General features: G+C 42.7%; 1 protein-coding gene across 3 annotated transcripts in view; it reads right to left on the reverse strand.

Moving 5' to 3' along the window:
• MYO18B (myosin XVIIIB) overlaps positions 1-21,965 on the reverse strand; it is a 402,342-nt gene that overhangs the window by 173,542 nt on the left and 206,835 nt on the right. For all 3 annotated transcript variants that reach the window (XM_069961327.1, XM_069961329.1, XM_069961328.1), the window contains one exon: positions 866-985. In XM_069961327.1, the coding sequence (XP_069817428.1) occupies positions 866-985 (120 nt within the window). The remainder of the gene's footprint in view (positions 1-865; positions 986-21,965) is intronic.

Raw genomic sequence — 21,965 nt, forward strand, 5'->3', positions numbered from 1 at the left:
ATCCATTGATTATCTTTAGAAGGAGCGGGTCAGCTCAGCGTGATTGGGACGGAGCAGTGCTCCTAAGGGTGCTCCGGGCTGTGGATTCAGCTGCTAAATGCACAGGAATGGTGCTGAGTAGGCTTGATCGAACACCGGGAAAAGTTAGGTTTGCTCAAACCCCAACCTAGCCGGATCTTCCGCATTTGATTGCTGATATCTTCCCAGTCCGTGCGGAAGGAGGAGACATCCCGGGGACCGCCTGGAATTCCGGGATTCAGCCTAGGTAATAGGCTGTATCCCGGAATTCCAGGCGGTTCCCAGGATGTCTCCTCCTTCCGCACAGACCGTGAAGGCATCAGCAATTAAATGCGGAAGGTCCGGCTAGGTTCAAATTCGATTAAACCTAGCTTTTCCCGGTGTTCGATCAAGCCTAGTGCTGAGGAGAAAAGTAAGAAATATAACTTCTTCCTCAGCGCCCTGTGTGCATTAAGGAGCTATCAGCAGGTTAGATTTGTCCCCTTTAAGACAATGAAACATCTTCATCTGGGACCTTTTAACTGCTGACAATGACAATTTATGCTTCTAAGGGCCCCATTACTTAGGGCCGCGATTGGCTGAGCATAACTGTGCTCGGCCAATCGCGGCTCAGTACACGGGTGGGGGTGGGGGGACACGGGGAAGGGGGCCATTCACAGACATAACATACATTACAAAGTTGTATAACTTTGTAATGTGTGTTATTCTGTGAATAATTTTTTACCGCCGCACTACCCCTTTAACAATAATATCTTGTACAATTAAAATATATTTTCTGAAAAGAACTCCACTGAACTCTCCCTTTGCCCATGTTATAAATGTATTTACTGTAGATGAAACTACTTACCTGCATTTCCTTAATTTCCCGGGTTACCCTTAGTCTCTCCGATCTCTCTCCTTCTAAAACTTGACAAGCTACTTCACCTTTGAATCGTTCATCAGACAGCTCCGTCATTAAATCTGTAATCTGCAACACAAAATTTTTCAAATAGCCTTAATATAATAGTTACAATGTGGTGTACAGCTTAGAATACTAATCCCACTAAAGACTCGTGTCAAGGTTAGGTACAGATGCTGCGTTAAATAGAATCTTTCATTGGAGAATTGCATAAAGGGGAACTCCAGCTATGTTTCCTTTTTCATCAACTGGTTTCAACTGGTATAGATTTGTAAATTACTTCTATTAAAATATCTGGTCTTCCAGTACTTATCAGCTGATGTATGCCCCACAGGAAGTGGTGTATACTTTCCAGTCTGACACAGTGCTCTCTGCTGCCACCTCTGTTCGTGACAGGAACTGTGCAAAGAAGGAAAGGTTGTCTATGGGGATTTACTACTACTTCTGATAGTTCCTGAGAGGGAAAGAGGTGACAGCAGAGAGCACTGTGTCAGACTGGAAATAATACACCACTTCCTGCAGGACATACAGCAACTGATAAGTATGGGAAGACTTGAGATATTTAAATAGAAGTAAATTACAAATCTAAGTAACTTTCTGAAACCAATTGACATGAAAGAAAAATGTTTTTGCTGGAGTACCTACGATCTTTTATAATAGTTAACAGCAAACTACAGGTAGTCATTCTGGAACTCTGGACAGTTCCTGGTAGCAGCAGTGAGCACTGTGTCAGACTAGATAGAATACACCACTTCCTGCAGGGCCTACAGCAGCTAATAACTACTGAAAAGACTCAAGATGTTTCAATACAAGCAAATCTATACAACTTTCTGACACCAGTTGATCTGAAATTATATTTAAAAAAAAAAAACTATGCTGACCACTTAGCTGGACACCTCCACTCTAATATTTCCAGGTGATCACTACAGACGAAATCCATGAAGTTGCCATTGCAGAAGACAATAATAATAATAATATTTATTTGTATAGCGCCAACAGATTCCGCAGCGCGGAATCACTGCTTCCATACGTAATGTATGGTATGTAAAAAATAAAATAAAATCATGTAATACAATCGTAAGTAAAATCAGAATAAAAAAAAAGTCTAATAAACGTTTTTTTTCGACCAGAGGAATAAAAGGTTTTGCAGAGATGGTCTAACTAGTAAAGGGCGGACTAGGTGGACACGGTGGCTTTTTTTTATTGGACTGGAGACAGAACCTCTCTGAATCATCAATGAATCCATTTTCAGGAGACGTTTCCCTCTCTCACGGACTTCTAGGCCCTAACTTCTGGGTAAGAGGATGTGTGTATTGTGTGTGATCATGTCGTTTTTTTCTATATGGTTACTGTGGGGAGGGCCCCCAGAGTCAATTCTACCCAATCAGACACTGTTAACAATGCACATAAGATAACATACATACTAACACAAAACATGTTGTCACTGTAGCAGTCTGAACATATGAAACAGGTTCTGCTTAGCTAGATAATACAGTGACAAACACAAGCATCACAAGTCTATAAAAGTAGCATTATTTGGCAACACCATAAAGTAAGCAATTGACATTCCTTGAAAAGACACTGTCAGTAGGATTATACTGTCCTATCTAAGGGTAGCATAAACTAGTGACAGAGAAGCTGAACAGAATGATGTATCACTTACATTATTCTGTGCAGCTGATTCAGACATATCTTTTCATGGACAATAAGCAGTCCTTTCCCAGTGGTGTAGCTACCAAAGAGGCAGGCCAGGCAGCTGCTATGGGGCCCAAGCCGCAGGGAGGCCCGGGGATGCACAAGGAAGGTAAGAGCCTCCTGTGGCTTTCTGCTTAACCCCTTATGTTCAGCAGTGTGTAAGTGAACCATAGTTCTTTTACATGCTGTAACAAAATAAGGGTTAAAAAGCAGAAGACAAAGAGATCTCTGCTTCACTGCTCTGATAACCCCTGACCTCTGTTCTCCAGCAGCAAGCTTCGAGGTCAGGGGTCATCAATGCGCAAGCAGTGATGTAGAGATCTCCTTGTCTTCTGCTTTTTAACCCCTTTTTTGTTTTGCAGCATGTAAATGAACTATGGTTCACTTACACACAGCAGTACATAATGGGTTAAGCAGAAGGTAGTCTGCTCCTGCACCTATATATTTAACTATAAGGGCTCCTAATGGGCCCTTATAGTTAAATACAGTGTACTGACAGAGCAAACAGCCATTGGCTCTCTGTTCTGTCAGTCGCTCTTGTGGCTGCAGGCAGGATTCTGCCTCTGGCCACAAGAGATTATATGTATTTATTATTCATGAGAAGCAGAAAACTCCGCCCACTAGCTGCTAATTGGCAGTTATCTATCAATGCTGTGTATAGGGAGTCAACTGTTAATCAGCAGCTGGAGCGTGGGGGAGGGGTGTGGTAAGAATCCTATTCTCCTGCATATTAGGAGAGCGGCTGAATAAAATCACGTAATACACTGATCTGTTCAGCATTTCTGTCACTAGTTTAGGCTGCCCTCATTCAAGGTGGCATAAACCTAGTGAGAGATACAGTAATGCACAAGACATAAACTGCAGCACAATCTGATGGTAAAGGAACCCAGAGACAACAACAGTATTCTCTGTTTCTTTTCATATTTGCAACTTCTTTTAGTAAATTTTACTTGAAAATCATGTATGTGCCAGAATTTAGCCCCATTTACCCCAGGCATGTGTGTAAGAGTGTAGTGAGCACTGGGCACAACGTCCTGCCTGGCAATGATTTAGACACATTCATCACATGAGACCTTTCTAAACATTGCATAAAAAGGTCAAAAAAGGAAAAAAAATCTTTACCTTTATTCAATAAAGATCCAACATGTCATTATTTTAGTCATTATGTAGTTAAAGTCCCGGCGATTTATGTTGTGACAGATTCATCCAAGGAGGAAAATGTAGTCACCCATCTGTCACAGCATAGGTTATTAAATCAGCTGAGCATTTCCCCATACATTGTGGTCACATGTAAGATATACGGCCAAAGCCTAGAAAACAATGACTGGTCTGATGAATCCAATTCACCCATACTTCATGAGCAGCATAAATCCATAGACCTATTCAGTGCAATCTGACCTTAGGGATGTACTGTTAAGCACCTTAAAGGGGAACTCTGGCAAAAATATTTTTCTTTTAAATCAACTGGTTTCAGAAAGTTATATTGATTTGTAGTTTACTTCTAATCTAAAGCCTTCCAGTACTTATCAGCTGCTGTTTATCCTGCAGGAAGTGGTGTATTCTTTCTAGTCTGACACAGTGCTCTCTGCTGCCATCTCTGTCCATGTCAGGAACTGTCCAGAGCAGGAGAGGTTTTCTATGGGGATTTGCTGCAACTTCTTGACAGTTCCTGACATGGACAAAGGTGGCAGCAGAGAGCACTGTGTCAGACTGGACAGAATAACTACTTACTGCAGGACATACAGCAGTTGATAAGTACTGGAAGACTGGAGATTTTTAAATAGAAGTAAATTACAAATCAATATAACTTTCTCAAACCAGCTCATGTGAAAGAAAACAATTGTCATTTTGCATTCGTTTTTTTTTTTCCTTTGCAACAATCATTTTGATGCAAAAAGACGGCTGCAAAACAACAATGTGTGAACATAGCCTAAAGATGCCATCAGATACACCTATACAGCACAGCTCATCAACTGGAAACCAACAGACGAGTTTGTCAACAGATCCTTTAGGGTAGCTTCACAAATACAGTATGGCAGAAGGTTTTATGCTGCGAGTTCCGCAGTGAAGTCTGCTGCCATACTCTGTACTGTCATTGCCTATTACTCTGTATTCTTGCAGCACATTTTCATTCCTCTGTGAGGATGTAGCCATTTCCTAGTTAACTCATCAGCTGCTGGGCTTCAAACAAGCTAATACATTACCTGCCTGCACTTCCACCTGTTTCTCCAGCTCCCGGGTCAATGACGTCCTGTTCAGCCAATGAGTAACTGTACGTTCCTAATCGGTTATGTGTTAACATCCATTGTGAGCTATTACATCTCTGGGATTGTATCACAGTCTATTAGGTATAGGGACAGAGACGAGGCTTTGGTGGAACTGTAACATTTGTTAGTTTAAAGCTATTGCTTAGGCTGAGTTCACACTATGTTTTTGCAATCCATTTTTTTGATCCATTTTTTGCAAAAAAAAAGGATGAAAAAAACGGATGCATGTGTGTCGTAGTTCAGTAAAGAGTGGCTTACTTGCATCTGTGCTCTACTGTGGATCAGCCTTTCTTTCCTTTCCTTCTCAAGGGGGTGACTGTCCTGAAGATAAAGAATCCTCGTCGTAGGCAAGTGGTTTCTCCTCCGCTTACCTCAGGGTTAGGTTCAGCAGTGCACAACTGCCGTAGTGTCTAGCACTCAAGAATAGGTCTGTTTTCTCTGTAGCCTACAACAACTGCAGCTGTGCACAGGGGGAAGGAGACAACTAGTGGTTGGAGTAGGGCACAGCAGCTAACTGCACTAACTGTGACACCTGACAGAAACACTTTCACCTGGGTGTGTAAAGACAAGGAAAATACATAGTGGGACACTACATCTATGATATGTCAAAAGTTTTCTATAATGACAGTGACATTTTATTAACCTCTCTACATTATGTGGAGACACTGTACACACATGTGATATATCTAAAGTGCACTGTTAATAATAGACTTTATAATAGCACATAAACAAAGTATTGTCACATATTGTGCTAGTAGTGCCTTAAAAGGTACATTCATAGGGGGGATTTAGGAAGACCGTCGTACGCCGGTCTTATATTACGCCCCGCCCCCTTTTCCCCGGCAGGACACACTAAGAGGCGTACGCTTCTTAGTGAATCCGGCCGGCCGGGAGCACCCGAATTTGCGCCCGGCGTACGAAATCTACACCTGCTTCCAGCTGGTGTAGATCTTGATCATGATTTACGTCTGCGAGCAGGCGTAAATCATGATAAATGTGGCGCGTTAGGAGGCCACGCCTCCTCCCCGCCTTATTACGCCCCTGCAACCTCCGCCAGCCCGCCCATCGAGCAAGCGGGGCGTACGGGAGGCGTACACCAGGGAGAAGGGGTGAATCTGCACCTTCTCCCTGGCAAACGCCTCTGGCTTACGCTTCGTAAATCCCCCCCATAGAGTGTATTGAGTTGTTTAGTTGCATAAAGTGTACAGTAGTGGTTAAAATGCAAGATCTATGCCCCCAAGTCAGATACCCCTGAGCATTAGATTGTGTCCTTTCTACACTAACCTAAAGCGACTAAAGTAACAGAACAGGTGCCTCCACATTGTATTTCACTTCAGATGGCTTATAACAACCTGTAAACCAGCTTACCAGAGCAGCATATAGATTGTAAGCATCAAACAGCCACTTGATAGCCCTGAACTGTCGTCTATTAAACCACCAGGTGTCCTGTGAAAGCCCCAAATATAAGCAGATTATAACAACTTCATGAACCAACAACAGAAGAAGACGTTCTTCCATACACGACTTTTACAATTTACAGAAATTCACGACTTCCTGCAGCCTTTGCGATATTGCACGTAGCCCTATCGGGTTCGATCACAGCGCGGGGGGAAATGTTCCATCTGCAATAACATTCTAAATGGTATTTGGCACCGTCTTTGTTTATTACATAAAAGACTGTTTAACAATTCCTCCATTAATAACCTAATTATGTTGCAACGTCCCAGGGCTTGCAAAAATTATCATAGCTTCTTAGAGCTCCAAACAAAGTCTGTCTCTAACGGACAGTGGGGATTTGCGCAAATGGGAAACAACACAGTCCTTTAGTTAAATGTGGTAATTATTAATCCCTTCCTGACACCTAAGAATACCGCCACTGCAAATTATGCAAATGTTATTAAGAGTAAACTGGAAAATGATTTTGTAAAGTGCTAGTTAAATGTGGCACAACTCATCACGCAAGTAATGCGCCCGGTAATTTATATTTACTTCCTCTGCCGGTGTTTTAGAGACATTAAGTATACAGTATTACATCCCCCCCCCCCCACTTCAAGGTTAATCTACATGTGCTGTTTATAATTTACATGTTTAGGAGCGATATCAACTAGGGTTTATAATGCATTCATGCAGCACTGACATATGCCAAGGGGTGTTATACTTTTGGGGGAGCCTGACTGTCAGCAACAATTAATGTGAAATATTATGCATGCAGAGCTGATTATGCATATGAAACGCTAAGAATGTCTCGTGATGTTATTGAAAATGTTGGTAATTTCTTAGTTATACAAGGTTGTCTCGTCACAACAACTTTTTTTCGTTCGCTCTATTAGGACCGATCAACATCTTAGAAAACAAATCATCTCAGCCAATGGCTGCCATGTATATTACATTAAATAATATACAGTTGACCCAGCTAAACTGCGGCCATGGCTAGCGCTTGCTATCCTACTTATGGCCGGGAGCACCTGGACCGGCCACTCTTTTATGCAGCAAGCACAAGTGTTTCATAACAATTATCAGGATAACAATCGCCGGCTGCAGGCAATAGTGCTCCGTGTAAAAGTGCCAGAAGAGCTAATGCACCTGTCCGCAGAATTCCGTCTGTGCAGACTGGACCTCGGATTTCCCAGCATAATGATTAATTATGATGTCAGGAGCTCCAATACTGTTTGAAGGTTTACACTTGTGTACTGACCACTTGGCATCATTACAGATGGTCCAATTGCAGTGAGAAATTTTAGGATGGGCTTGCTTCAGACAGCCCTCCTGGCTTTGATCTCCTCCATTATGTATAGGAGAGAAAAAGAGTCCCACAGTACAGTAACATATAGCACACAAACACATAGCCCCTGTCCCCAGTAGTTGTATCTAATCATTTCCCCTGTCCCCTCTTGCTGTACATAATAATCACTCGTGTTCTCTGTTGCTGTATCGGATAGTTATGACTTTCCCCAGTTGCTGTACATGATAGCCTCCCCTATCCCACATTACTGTATCTATAGTCACCCCTTTTACAGTAGCTTAGAGTCATTCCTGTGCCCTGTTGCTGAACTGATCTTCACTCCTAATTGTATCTCCTGTTACTGTACCTAACCGTCACTCCTGTTAATGTACCTTATTGTATCTTCTGTTACTGTACCTGATGGCTGCTGTATCTTAAAATCTGAATAAACTGCTGCTAAACTTGGGAGCCTTTCACCAAATAATGTTGGCTTGGAGTAGACATACTGTAAATGTAAATTATTATCTAATTTGCGTTGCGTGACTAACTTTCTTACCCAGGAAATGCTAATGTAAATTTTTTACCCTTTAGAGTTTTTCACAAAGAAAGGGTTAATGTACAACGCAAAATTTTGTCACAAGACGACAATCCCAGAATCACTTGCATCACTTTCACAAAAAAAGGAAACTGGTCAATTTTTAAAAGTAGGGCTTGGTCCTTAAAGGGGTAATAAGCTGAAAAGTTTTTTTGTACATATAAAAAGAAATCTCCTAGATATGTCACTTTGTAATGTACACAAACTAATAACTCTGCACTGTTCTGGCTATTTTCCAGGCAACTCATCCCCCTGAAACGGCGGAAAGTCTTCTCCTGGCCATCCACTCCATCTGACTCCTTTCCTTTCTCCCCTTGGAGACATGGCCCACATGGTCTTCTCCGTCTTAGAGGTGGGCTTGGCCTGGTATGAGCCAAGCCCATCTTTGATGTCAGTAGCTGTAATTATAACGAGGCTGCCGCTCTTTCCTGCTATGTTCCCTTCATGGGAACATAGCCTAAAAATAGTTAAAAACATTGCTGTATTTTACTATAATTAATTACACCCATTTCTTAAAGTGTAACTGTAATTTTTCTGAAAACAATAAACATCTATAATACAGGCGATTTTCAGAAACTCTCTAATAGGTTTTGTTTACTAAAAGAGATTCCTTCTGTACTGAAAAAGCTGTTTTCCTAGGTCCCCCCTTACTTCAGATGAAGCAGGATTTCTGTGTCCATTATGTGTCTATGGAGAGGTAAGGGGCCGAGAGGAGTGAGTGAGCACGGAGCAGTCCTGCACAGCCAAACACCCTGCAATCTTCTTTCAGCAAGTTCCTAGATAAGTACTGACCTTTCTGACCCCAGAATCCAGCGTTTTAGGTACCCAGACAGTCTACAAATAGCTGACCTTCATGTGTCATCTTCCTTCTCACTCATCTCCCTCAGCCCCTCCCCACTGCATAGGATATAATGGAGCCAGCAGAACCCGTCTTCACTGGCTTCTCTGTAATGAAGGCGGATTTGCCTGATAATGCACAGATAATAAGTGAACGGGGGGAAGCTGGGAGATTGCTTTTTGAGTACAGAAAGAGGCTTTTTTGCCTAATAAAACCTTTTATAGAGTTTCTTTAAATCACTTATACTACTGATTTCTGCAACAACAACAACAACAAAATATGACAGTTACGCTTTAAAGTTATATAAAAAAAACCCTGTGAGTGAACATAGCCTAAAAGTGCTAACTTGCCGCAAAACTGCCTCATATAACTTTAAAAAATCCTGGTAAATCACTATTTCCTGGTATACGGTTTTTTGTGCAAAATGCTGTGCGCCAAAAAAATTGTCGCAAAACCTGTCAAGACATAGCATAAAACACACACACACCCAATGTATATTATAAACCTGCAATGACTTGCATAAATTATAGTATACTCTGACTTTGAAGCTTTGGCACCAATATGATTCTGTATCCCGGTAAAAAAAGAGAAGGGGCAGTAAAATGCTTAAAATTTACAAATAACTGTTAAAAACATATCTGGTAAGAAGTCAATGTTTTAAGACAAAACACTTATGCTAACAAGGTATTTAAGAAACATTAGGACTGAAATTTTATACTCTTTGGAAAGGCGTTAGTAGCTTTTCTTGCACGCTAGGGAAAAGGCTTTTTTTTTCTTCACATCTTTGAACTGAGACTTTGCATGTCTATGAAGGAATACATTATCATTAAATTAAACCCTGGCCCGATTCCACACATTTTAAAGGCTGGTCCTCCTTTAATTTATGTTTCGTCCATGTACCCTGCCTCATAATCTTGACAAATTGCTTCTACCTTATGGGGCTTAATGTACAGTAAGTCTTTTTCATTACTTGGAAGAGTGTAGTTCTATAGACAATACAAGTCAGTGCAGTATATATATTTAGATGTAGCAGTGCTGAGTGTGTTACTGCGCCTCTACTTGGTTTGTCATTTGGAAGAAAACAGGAGATTTGTCATATTCTAGAGCAACCAAATGAGTTAACTTAAAGGGGTACTCCGAGCCAGCTTACTTTGAAGAGGAGCTCATCCTCCAGAAGTCTGATGTCATGGCTCAGCTGCGTTTCAGTACCATGCAAAGGACGTCTCTTGCTTCAGGCTGTGCCGCACTCTCACAAGAGTACAGCACAGCACTGTCTCTGAACAAACCTGAAGCAAGAGACGTCCTCAGCAGCTGACATAAAGCCACAGAATGGTGGCGCTGAAACGCAGCCGTGGCGTAACGTCAGATTTCCGAGCTGAGCTTCTCTTCAAAGTAAGCTGGCTCGGAGTAACCCTTTAACGAAGGCATTATAATGGATAAAAAAAAAGAATACATAGGAAAAGGCTGCTGCATTCATTCGCTCAGTGCCAAAATATTTGGGCAACTTACTGTCACACAGCTTTATTACAGTCACAGTTTGGCCGCTAACAAAAAGCAAAGTGCAGAGAAGCCACTGAGAAATTTTATCCGCAAAGACTTGAATTAAAGGGTATATCAAATCAATTGGTGTCATAAAGTTATACAGATTTGTAATTTACTTCTATTAACCCCCAAGACGACCCTGGGCGTACCCGTATGTCATGTTGCGGCGGCCCCGCTCTGAACCGTAGCTATTAGTGGGCATGGTCCAAACGCCATGCCCGCTAATTAAGTAATCAGATGCAGCTGTCAAATTTGACAGCTGCATCCGATTATTTACTGCAACCCGTCCCTGGTATCTAGTGGGGTGGATCGCCCCCAGGACGTTGTTACGGAGGAGCGATCCACACATCTGGCTCGGGCCTGCGCCGTAATGGCGTTGATCCCAGCTCGGCACACGATTGCTTCCGGCTGCAGCAGCCAGAAGCAATCCAGTGCCTATCTCATTGAGATCTATGCTGTATATCTATACAGCATAGATCTCAATGAGAGATCAGTGTGCTTATACTAGAAGTCCCCAAGGGGGAATAACACTAACTTTTAATAGAAGTAAATTACAAATCTATGTAACTTTATGACGCCAGTTGATCTGAAAGAAAAATATTTTCGCTGGACAACCCCTTTAAAGGAGATATCCAGAGAGCAATAGCGCTCCTACCTTGTCTGTTCTCCGGAGCCCTACTTCTTCACTCTGTCTGTCTGTGCTGGTAACTTCTGCAGATGAGAATGGGGTGGGAGCATCTTAGGGGCAATACAGGCATTGCGTGCGGTTGAAACCACACCTGGATGCAATGCCCAATAGCAACCCAATGTCGCTGTGACATCGCTAACATCAGGCACTTATCACTGCCAGCAACATGCCCCCGTCCACCTCTCGTCTACGGAAGTATCAGCAGGGACAGGCAGAGGGGGGAAGTGGCAGACAAGGTAGCATATTTCCTGCCCTCTGGATATACCCTTTAAGGTCTATGGTAGCAAAGTCAAATGCAACTTGCAACCAAAAATCCATTAAGGCTGGATTTTGTGTCACTGCCCAGTTGCACTATATCTCAGTTGCCATGAGGGACCATTCACTAGCATTAGGCGCGATGTTCTGCAATCTTTGTGTTGTGCGACCAAATTTGCCATATAGCCCTGGCCTTAAAGGGGTTATCCAGAGTTAGAAAAACATGGCCACTTTCTTCCAGAGACTCCGCAAGTCTTGTTTGGGTGCAGATTCTACAACTCAGTTCCATTGAAGTAAATGAAGCCTAATTGCAAACCGCATTTGAACTGGAAACGAGAGTCGTGTTTTTTTTCTGGAGGAAAGTGGCCATGTTTTTCTAACACTGAATAAACCCTTTAAGAGGAAGAAATCACTAGTCAAATGGTTACTTCAGACAAGCCAACTACTTGACTGTGTACTAAAAACTTATTTGGCACCAAGACAATCAGAATAGTTATATTTGCAATGCATTGTGGTTCAGACTACATGTGCTTTCACACCACGTCATTCAAGCTTTGTCTCGGACCAGTAGCTGACTACACTCGGGCATTTTACTTCAATGAGACACAAAAGGTTTTCCATAGATTTGGCTCTGTTATCTATATTGTAAATTCTAGTTTTTTTGCTACTTGCACAAAAAACAGCAAAACAGCTAAAAACAAAACATTTACCCGTGGAATTGGCACTACAGCCATGCTAGTAGTTGTGCCCCTTTGTACAGTATGTGTCCAGGGAAGGTAGTCTATGACAAAAGGAAATCCTAGTTTTCCTTGGAAATCTGTTTGGAAGTTACTAGGAGCTGGTGACGTCTCAGTTTAATAAAGCAGAATTGCACCAAGCATGGTTGATTGCTAAGAAAAGTAACAGCAATAGCCAGCCTGGGAATCGCTGAGGGATAAAAACACATGCAAAGCAATTTTGCTGCAGTGTCACAATTCACATAATACGCATAACCATAAAACAAATGATCAGCTAGGTTATTAAATACAATATATAAGAGGATCTATCACACAGGCAAGCGACAGGAGTAAGAGAGCGGAAAAGGTTCTATACAAACACAACTGCAAGACTCTCTATTAGGGTATGTTCACACATAGCGTATACACTTTAAGGCAATGTTCACATAGCGTATATTTTCATAAAACGGCCATGATTATTACGAAAATATACGTGCCTTTGCTGCCTATGGGATCCCGGCCGGAGCGCATACACATAGTATACGCTCCGGCCAGGATATCTTGTGGCGCCGCAAAAACTGACATGTCAGTTTTCTGCGACCGCTATTCAGTGAATAGCGGGCACAGAAAACCTTGTCAGTCCACACTATCCGTCCGCTAGCTCCATAGCGTGCAGTGGAGAGTTCTGATGCGTGCGCGCAGGGATGTGCCCGCATCAGAACTCTGCGGGGCTTAAGATCATCCGGCTGGTACTGCAGTGATGATGATCTTTTCAGAGACCGGCTGTTCCGTGGTCTCATACGTTGTGTGAACATGGCCTAACACAAGGAATTCTACAGGTAAAATCTGAAGCGTGTGATCAACCAATCACGTTAGTTTTCTTTTGAACCTAAATTTCAACACAACCTAAAATCCACAATGAAATCTTCAGCACCAAATCATGGCACTGGGTGCAGATTATCGGGGACACTTATGAAGGTTACTGCCAGGGTGTACGCCACGGAGAAGGCACAAATTAGCCCCTTTTCCCTGGTATATGCCTGCCATATCCCCCGCTCGCCTGATGGGCGGCAGGGAGGGGGGGCGCAGCACGCAGGGAGGTGTCATGGCCGCCGTTCGCATGACCAGCCGTATTCACTAAGAGGCGTGCATCTCTTAGTTAATTCGGCCAAGGAAAAAGGGGTAGGACCTAACATAAGACTGGCGTACGAGTACGCAGGTCTTCATAAATCCCCCCCATATGCAGGAAAACTCACCGATTACACATTGTGAATTTCACCTGTGTATAGTTCAGTGGATTTGTGGTTGGCTGAAGGATAGATATCAGAGGGTTGTTGTTCATTGTGTATATTCTGAGCAGAGACTGGTTACAAGTGGTCTGCCACAAGGGTCTGTTCTGGGTCCTATTCTTTTTAATATGTTTGTAAGTGACATAGGAGAAGGGTTGGTAGGTAAAGTTTGTCTGTTTGCTGATGACACAAAAGTGTGCAATAGGGTTGATATTCCTGGTGGTGTCAGTAATATGGAAAACGATTTAGCTTTGCTAGATAAGTGGTCCAAACAGTGGAAATTGAAGTTCAACGTTTCCAAATGTAAAATAATGCACTTGGGGAGGAGGAATCCTCTATCCGAGTATCACATCGGCAGTTCTGTGTTGGAAAAGAAGAGAAGGATTTAGGGGTAGTGATTTCTGACAGCCTTAAAGGGGTACTCCAGCCGGGGGCATTTTTTTCCTGGGACTGGGGTGGACGTGGCTGAGGGAAGCGACATCCACTCACCTTCCCAGGTTCTGCGGCGGGTTCCGCATCGCGGCGCTCCGGTCCCCGGTTCCCGGACGCTTCCTGGTGTCTTACGCGAGCCTGAGACGTGACGTCTCAGGTCCGCTCAGCCAGTCAGTGACGGAGGAGGGATCCGTTTCAAGTCCGCTCAGATCTCGCCTCTGTCACTGATTGGCTGAGTGGACCTGAGACGTATCTTCTCGGGCCCGCGTCAGACACCAGGAAGCGGCCGGGAACCGGGGACCGGAGCGCCACGATGCAGGACCCGCCGCTGGAATCGGGGAGGTGAGTGGACGTCGTTTCCCTCAGCCACCTTCTCCCCGGTCCCAGGAAAAAAATGCCCCCCACTGGAGTACCCCTTTAAAATGAGTCACTAGTGCAACCAGGCGGTTGGGAAAGCAAATCGTATGCTGGGGTGTATATATATATATATATATATATATATATATAATGGTATGCTGGGCTGTATGTATAATGGTATGCTGGGCTGTATAGCTAGAGGTATAACCAGTAGGAAAAGGGAGATTGTGATCCCACTGTATAGAGCTCTAATGAGACCACATCTGGAATACTGTGTCCAGTTCTGGAGATGTTATGTTAAAGGACTAAATAAGGTTCAAGAGGGGAGTGTTTTTAGTTTAAAAAAATGAGCTCAAGAACAAGTGGACAGAGTGAGAGGTTAGTTGGGGAAAAGATCAGAAGCAATGTGAGAAAATATTATTTTACTAAAAGAGTAGTAGATACCTGGAACAAACTTCCAGCAGAGATGGTTGGTAAATCTACAATAACAGAATTTAAACACGCCTGAGATAAACATACTTCTGTCCTAAGATAATAAGAAAGAAAATACTAAAAGGGCAGACTAGATGGACCCAGTGGTCTTTTTCTGCCGACAATCTTCTATGTTTCTATGCTTCTATTTCCTTGAGTGGAATCTGCAGAGTATACGTTATGTATGACTGCCAGCTAAACTATTATACAAGGTCAAAAGTCTCAGGACACTCTGTTATTTCAGAAATGAAAGATGACATATCTGAATACCAAGCAAGTAATGGGTGAGGGAGGCCAATCTTATTAAAAACTGCTACACTGGATCAAAGGCAAGTTTTTACAATGGGAAGGTTGTCATGAAGCATATCGAAGAAGATCAGAATTGTCTGTCACAATCAGATTTTCCATATCTCTTGTGGGTCAAAAGTTATCAACACAAAAAGTTGCTTTGTGTTCAGAACCATGGACAACACATTGAACATGTCAAATAGTTGTTTCTGGTTGTTGTTGCATTTGCATTGCATCCCGATTCCTCTCTTTTTGGAAGTTATCCCTAGTGATGGTCTGAGAGATGAAGTAGAGTGACAGAAGGAAAAGGGGTGTGACCTGTTTTGCTCTCTGGATAAGTATCAGTAGGGGTATATCAAGCTCATAGCTGGATAAGGATTTTCATCTTTTTTTTCTAGGCATAGCTGTTTTTGTTTTTTGTGTTTTTTTTTTGTGTTAGTTACCCTGTCTATCATCAAGATATAAAGATATTTTTGTCTTTCCAAGTGCATGGCAACAGTAGTGTTTCCTCTAAGATATGAACTCTGGAAATGGAAGAGTTAAAACAACATGCCAAAAAGGTTAACAAGCCAGATAGCAGCCATACCTACCACACTCATTGGAGTTTTTAATTTTATTATTACAGAGTGCACAGCTTAGAGGAAACAATGGACAGGAGCCCAGGCATGTCTAACCCGTGTCCATGTATTCGCTGTCACCCTGCCCACTTTTATCTGCCTACTCCCATTTGATTGGCAGCCCTAGGCTGTCTTACGATCTGCTGTATACTTCCCAGTCCATATTTTACGCAAGCACCATCCAAAAAAAAAAAAAAAAAAAGGCAGCACATGTGCGGTAATGTAATCTTCTTCTGGTGATCCCAAAGCAGTTTAAAGAGAACATTACATTACAATGCATGCCCCACACATTGCTTAGCCGCCCCTTGTGTGGATGGTATTTCCAGGAGTAGATGAAAAGGTATAAACGGGAAGACAGCCTAGTGGCTGCCAATCAAACAGATGTGGGCAGGTAGAAAAGTGTTCAATAAGAGGAGATGGGTTGGACATGTCCGAGCTCTTGCCGTGCCTGGAATCACCCCCTGGACACTAGAACCTGATTAGTTACATGGTTACTGTGGGGGCCAAGCTCATTTTATTGCATTGATTGGTGCTAAAACTCAAGTCTGAAGGTGGAACTTTAGCATAAAGGAAGATGAAGATATAAATTTAAGATAACCAATATGTGCAGGAATCAATGTTCTACACAACTATGAAATCTACAAAAATTGCTGTAATTTTTCCTTTATTGTATTCCCATCATGATCTGACATGTTTTTTTCTTATCACAGATAGAAAGGGAAAGTGCAACTTAGACTCCTGATGAGTAGAAGTGCACCTCTAAGGAACGTATTGTCATAGAGCAGGTGGCGTACACTTAGGGAAGGAGTTTTGTTGTGTTCTGTAAATTCACCCCCACAGAGGTAATTGCCTTTACGCACCATTTAATTTACAATGTTCACATTTGCGTGTCTTCCATGAAATCTATTTAAATCTTTTAACTCTACAACATAAACTTCTGTCCTGTGTAGATGGTAATTGATATTATTGCAGCAAGTCTTTGGGACTCGCATAGAGCATGGTTTATGACAGATACTGAGAATTGTCTAACAGTACAATTGTGATGGTTTCAGTTTTGTGGCTATTAGTGTTGAGTGAGCATACTCGCTTGAGTATAATGGTCGCTTGAGCATGGGCCTACTTGAGAGTGCTCAAAAAAGTTGTCGAAAGACTCCGCTCAGCCAATTAGCAGCTGAGATGGGACACCGCTGCAGACACTGATTGTCTGAGCAGTGATCTAATAGTTAGAAGCATAAAGACTGGAGTGGCAAGTATAATTCCCCACCCCTAACAAAGCACATTCTGAGCCCCAAGGGGTTAAGGGAGGATACTATGCATCCCCACTTAAAGTGAATGTACCATCAGGTACATCGCTTTGGGTTTATTACATTAATGGATCAGCACTGGCGTGGGGATCCTGGTGGCATGGCCCTTTTTTTGAACCACTGCCCGGTTCCCCTCTGTGATGCTGCTCTATTGATTTTAATGGAGCTGCCTCACAGAGTGGAGAACGTCTGGCGGGCAGGACCAGAGACTGGCGGGCCTGCCCCCAGTGTTCCGGGACGGGACGTTGCTCGGAAATAGACCGGCGCTGCGTGCTGGAACTGGGCAGCAGTTCAAAAGAAAGACCATGCCCCCATCATCCCCGTGCTGGCGCCAATCCGTTAATGTAAAAAACTCAAAGCGATGTACACGATGGTACATTTGCTTTAACCCCTAGGAAGCCAGACTCTGCTAGGTTGGAGGAGCGAAAAAGGTTAAAAGCATACTTTTGCTCAGGTCTTAGACTATGGCTGCTTAGACAATCAGCGGCTTCATCGGTGTCCCGTCTCAGCTGCTGTAGAGGAGTCTACTACAAACATAGAGATAATCCATGTCCTAAGCATATTCATTCCCCTAGCTGAGCATGCTGGGACATAAAGTACATTTCACTAATGATAAGTTATAACTTCTATATTCCATTCCAGTCCTGTATTTGATAGATACAAGTGTCAGGGCTAAAATACTAGAGTTTCATTGAACTCAATCTTGTTAAACTGAAAATATGGAGGTTCCCTTTAAGGGTCTATTCACATATCAGCATATTTTTCACTGCAAATTTGAGTCCGCTATTTTTCATTAGCAATCTGAAAATTTCTATTCGTGTTGCATTCGTATTTTTTGCTGATCCGCAAAAATGAAATAGTGTGGCTGATAATAATCTTCTCACTATTTGCGGATTGCGGATCTGTATTTTTGCAGATTGCATCTGGATCCGATTGGGTTTTATTGGTGTCGGTGGAGGAATTTCAATCTACACTGTGGGCTGTCCTTTTTTTTGTGGTACAGATCACAGCTATGTACACACCTACGGATATGCAAATGGCGCCATTGAAATACATTGATTGATTTTGGACAGAATTACACACTTAACACATTAGGCACATGCTTTCAATAGATATTAAACAATCCCACTCTTTCAGTGTCAGTCTTTGTTACAAATATGCCGTAAACATTTGTTTTCTGCATATTTGCTGTTTATAAAGAAAACATCTTTATGTATTCTCTCAATATATTTTTTTCTGCATGTGATACTTCATTGACGAGATATGAAAAGATGAAGGATGAAGTGTCTGCAAGGTTAAAAGATATGTCCAATACTCAGTACAGTCTGTACAGTTACCATGGCAGCAACAGACAAGTGATATTGGAAAACAATGCCTTTCAACACTCGGAAAACATGTTATCTGCAACACAAAAATAATATTCAGAGTTTTATAAAATGTCGTAATTATGAGTTATGTAATATTATCACATATTACTGATAATTGGGTTTTCCTGTAATCATCAATAATGGAAATACCAAGAAAGATCAAAAAGTAGTATAACTACTACAATACAACTACAGCGGGTTTAACGCCTGGTGCAGATGGCAAAGGAGAATACCATCATAGTAAACATTCAGGGGGAGGAGGAAGCACTTTGAGATCACTATTATATTCTGGGGTTTTTAGAGGAACACCACATGTACACTATTGTTTAGTAATGAATTTCTAGATTTTTGGCTGTTGCTTTGTGGTGCCAATACTGTTGGGCACTATGTGTTTGGCACCATTATTGTTGAGAGAACAGCCTGTAGTCCTTATTACTGTTAGAGGCACCATCTGTACACAAATATGCTTTATGATGCTACTTACAACAGAAATTACTATTTTTAGGGTAGCACTATGTGCATGGCGGTATTTATTGGGGGGTATTATTTTGTGACATCATTTGGGGGCTTATGTCATTAGTTATGTCTGCAGTGTGGGTTCATACGAACCCAAACTATGGCGCAGTTCGCTCATCGCTATAAAAAATCTAAGATATTTGGACAGTAGTGTTGAGCGAACTTCAGGAAACATTGGTTCAGCCACATTTCCATTCAACTCCCGGCGTCTGGAGAAATTAGATGCTATCCTAGTACTGCCAGAAAAACAGCCATAGGCTGTATCTATGTTTTCTAGGACTCCCTAGGGAGGCATCCAACTTCTCCCGATGCCGGGAGTTGAATGGCCATATGGCCAAACCAATGTTGCCTGAAGTTCACTCAACACTACTGTCCAAACATCTTAGATTTCTTATAGCGATAAGCAAACTGGGCCATGGTTTGGGTTCATATGAACCCACACTGCAGAAATAATAAAGACATAACTAATGACATAAGCCCCCAAATGATGTCACAAGATAATGCCCCATCCACCTTGTTCACATAGGATAGACTTGCAACGGATTTTTTTTCCGACAGATTTGTGAAAATTTGTGGAAAATCTGCAACTGAATGACATTTTTACAAATGTCACCCTTAGGCTATGTCCCCACTTCAGGAACATACTGGGGAAAGGCAGCCCTCTAAATTACCATGATCATTATTGGCGGATGTCTACTGTATATTACGAGACAACCAGCTTCCTGCGATATGTTCAGACACACACTGTACAACTAAAAATCAGAGCGGAAATGGACCGGTGATGCTAATTTAAAATCCATAGAATAGTAATTGATGTGGGTACTCTGCAGATATGTTGGAGATTTTTCCTACTGACCTCAATGTGGACAATATCCATATCCATATTTTTGTAGATTTTGCCGTTAAAATGCTACAGACCCACAAATGTACTCCCCAATTCAAATACGTACATGATTCTTTTTTTATATTTTATAATAGTGGTGTCACTATTTTTAGTTTTAGAGACATGAAGCATTCTAGATGAATGTTAATGGTCTCCAGTTTGAAAGATATATTTTCACAGTATAAGGAATAAGAGATGGCTGAGTAACCAGCATGTTGGCCTGTACCTGGCTTTGGGGTGAGCAATACAATAGTTTCCTTTCAGTGTCATTTAGCATAAAAGCCATTAGGCATCAAATTAGAGAGATCTGTCAGCTCGGGGAACAGACAGTGCCTTGGAAGCCTTAATAATAACAGGATGAACAGTCCAGAAGTATAGAATTATAGCCATTGTTAAAGTAATGATCCATGGACGGCTGCTTATGTGTCACTGGATACATTTGCAGCTCTAAAATCTAAAAAAAAAAAAAATAGCACAATCTGTTCTATCTTTATATTGTAAGAGATGTGTACTTAACAAATTATGTAAGAGGAAACAACGGAAGGGGCTTTGAAAGTGGACAACAAGCGTTTACCGTAACGTTAATAGATAATTACCCATACCAGTGGAAACATTATGTGTGATGCCTTACTCGGTGTCTCATATTTCCCCTTTTCATGTGCCCTGTTAGGGAATATGGACTCATAGGAGTCATGGAGTATCAGCAGCTTGTACTCAGTAGACTTGGCCCATCCGGGTATTATATTTGAATAGCAACCATGTGATGCTACAGTTCCTTGTGGAAAAAATGTGTTGCTCACTGCAACTTCCTGGATATTCTTGCTTATTGCAATACAGTAGGTACATTGAGGATCCATGGGAGTGGCTGCGATTCATTACCTGCATGCGCTATTGAGTGTTGTGCCTCTACCTTATGCACAACCCAGCCAAAGGAAGAGTTTCTTTGGAGGCTCTCCCACCCTCTTAGATAGTATTGATCCATGCTATAAAGCTGTGTTCCTCTTTTTTCATTTATTATTATTGAAGTTTTGTACTAGAGTCAAAAGCAGGTCTTATTCACACATTCACAGGTCTTAGGCCCCATTCACACGTCCGTGTCAGTTTTTACTGTCAGGAAATCCTGATCAGGAGGCCTTAAATGTCATCAGGATAGTATCAGGATTTCCTGACAGTAATCCGTTTTTACCATCAGGAAACCATCAGGAAAAACCTTCAGGATTTCCTGATGAGAAAAAAAAATAGGACATGTATTTCTGCAAACTGGATGGTCATAGCTTGCAGAATTACAACTCCAATCATGCTTGGCTGACAGGTCATGATGGAAGTTGTACTTCTGCAGTCTGTGGTCACCCAGGTTGCAGTACATGATGGGAGTTGTACCTCTGCAGCCTGTGGCCATCCAGGTTGCAGAAGTACAACTCCCATCATGACCTGTCAGCAAGGCATGGTGGGAGTTGTACTTCTGCAACCTGGATGGCCACAGGCTGCAGAAGTACAACTCCCATCATGGCCTGTCAGCAGGGCATGATGGGAGTTTTAATCTCACCTGTCCTGGTCTCCTGGCCGCCGGGGGGTGGGGATGGGGGGGGTGCGGGTGCCGCGAGTGGCCGCGGGGGGGTGCGGGGGTGCCGCGAGTGGCCGCGGGGGGGGGGCGGGGGTGCCGCGAGTGGCCGCGGGGGGGGGGCGGGGGTGCCGCGAGTGGCCGCGGGGGGGTGCGGGGGTGCCGCGAGTGGCGCGAGTGGCTGCCGGGGGTACCTGCGGATGAAGAGGCAGCGAAGAGGCAGCAGGAGCAGAGGCGGAAGGTGAGTGGAACTCCGGACGCTTTCCTGATGTGCATCAGGAAAGCGTCCGGGGCCCGGGCGCTCCCATAGACTCCTATGGGGGCGTCAGGGCCGGATTTCCGGACGAAAATAGGACCGGTTCTAAAAAATCCGGTCCTATTTTCCGGAACGGACAGCCCTCCGGAAAATTCCAAAAGGGTGTCCGTGTCCAATGAAAGTCTATGCGTCCGGACGTGTGAAGGGGGCCTTATTCACACATTCCATAATTTTCTGCATAATTGCGTATCTGCAATTACAAACAAAATTACTGCCCATTGATTTCTAAAGGGCTATTCACACTATTCGTAATGTTACAGATCCACAATCCGTGCCATATTAAAAAATAGGACATGTCATCGTACGGACCATAATTGTAAAACGGATTAG

This window comes from Dendropsophus ebraccatus, chromosome 3 (assembly GCF_027789765.1).
Source record: "Dendropsophus ebraccatus isolate aDenEbr1 chromosome 3, aDenEbr1.pat, whole genome shotgun sequence".
Taxonomy (NCBI): Eukaryota; Metazoa; Chordata; class Amphibia; order Anura; family Hylidae; genus Dendropsophus; species Dendropsophus ebraccatus.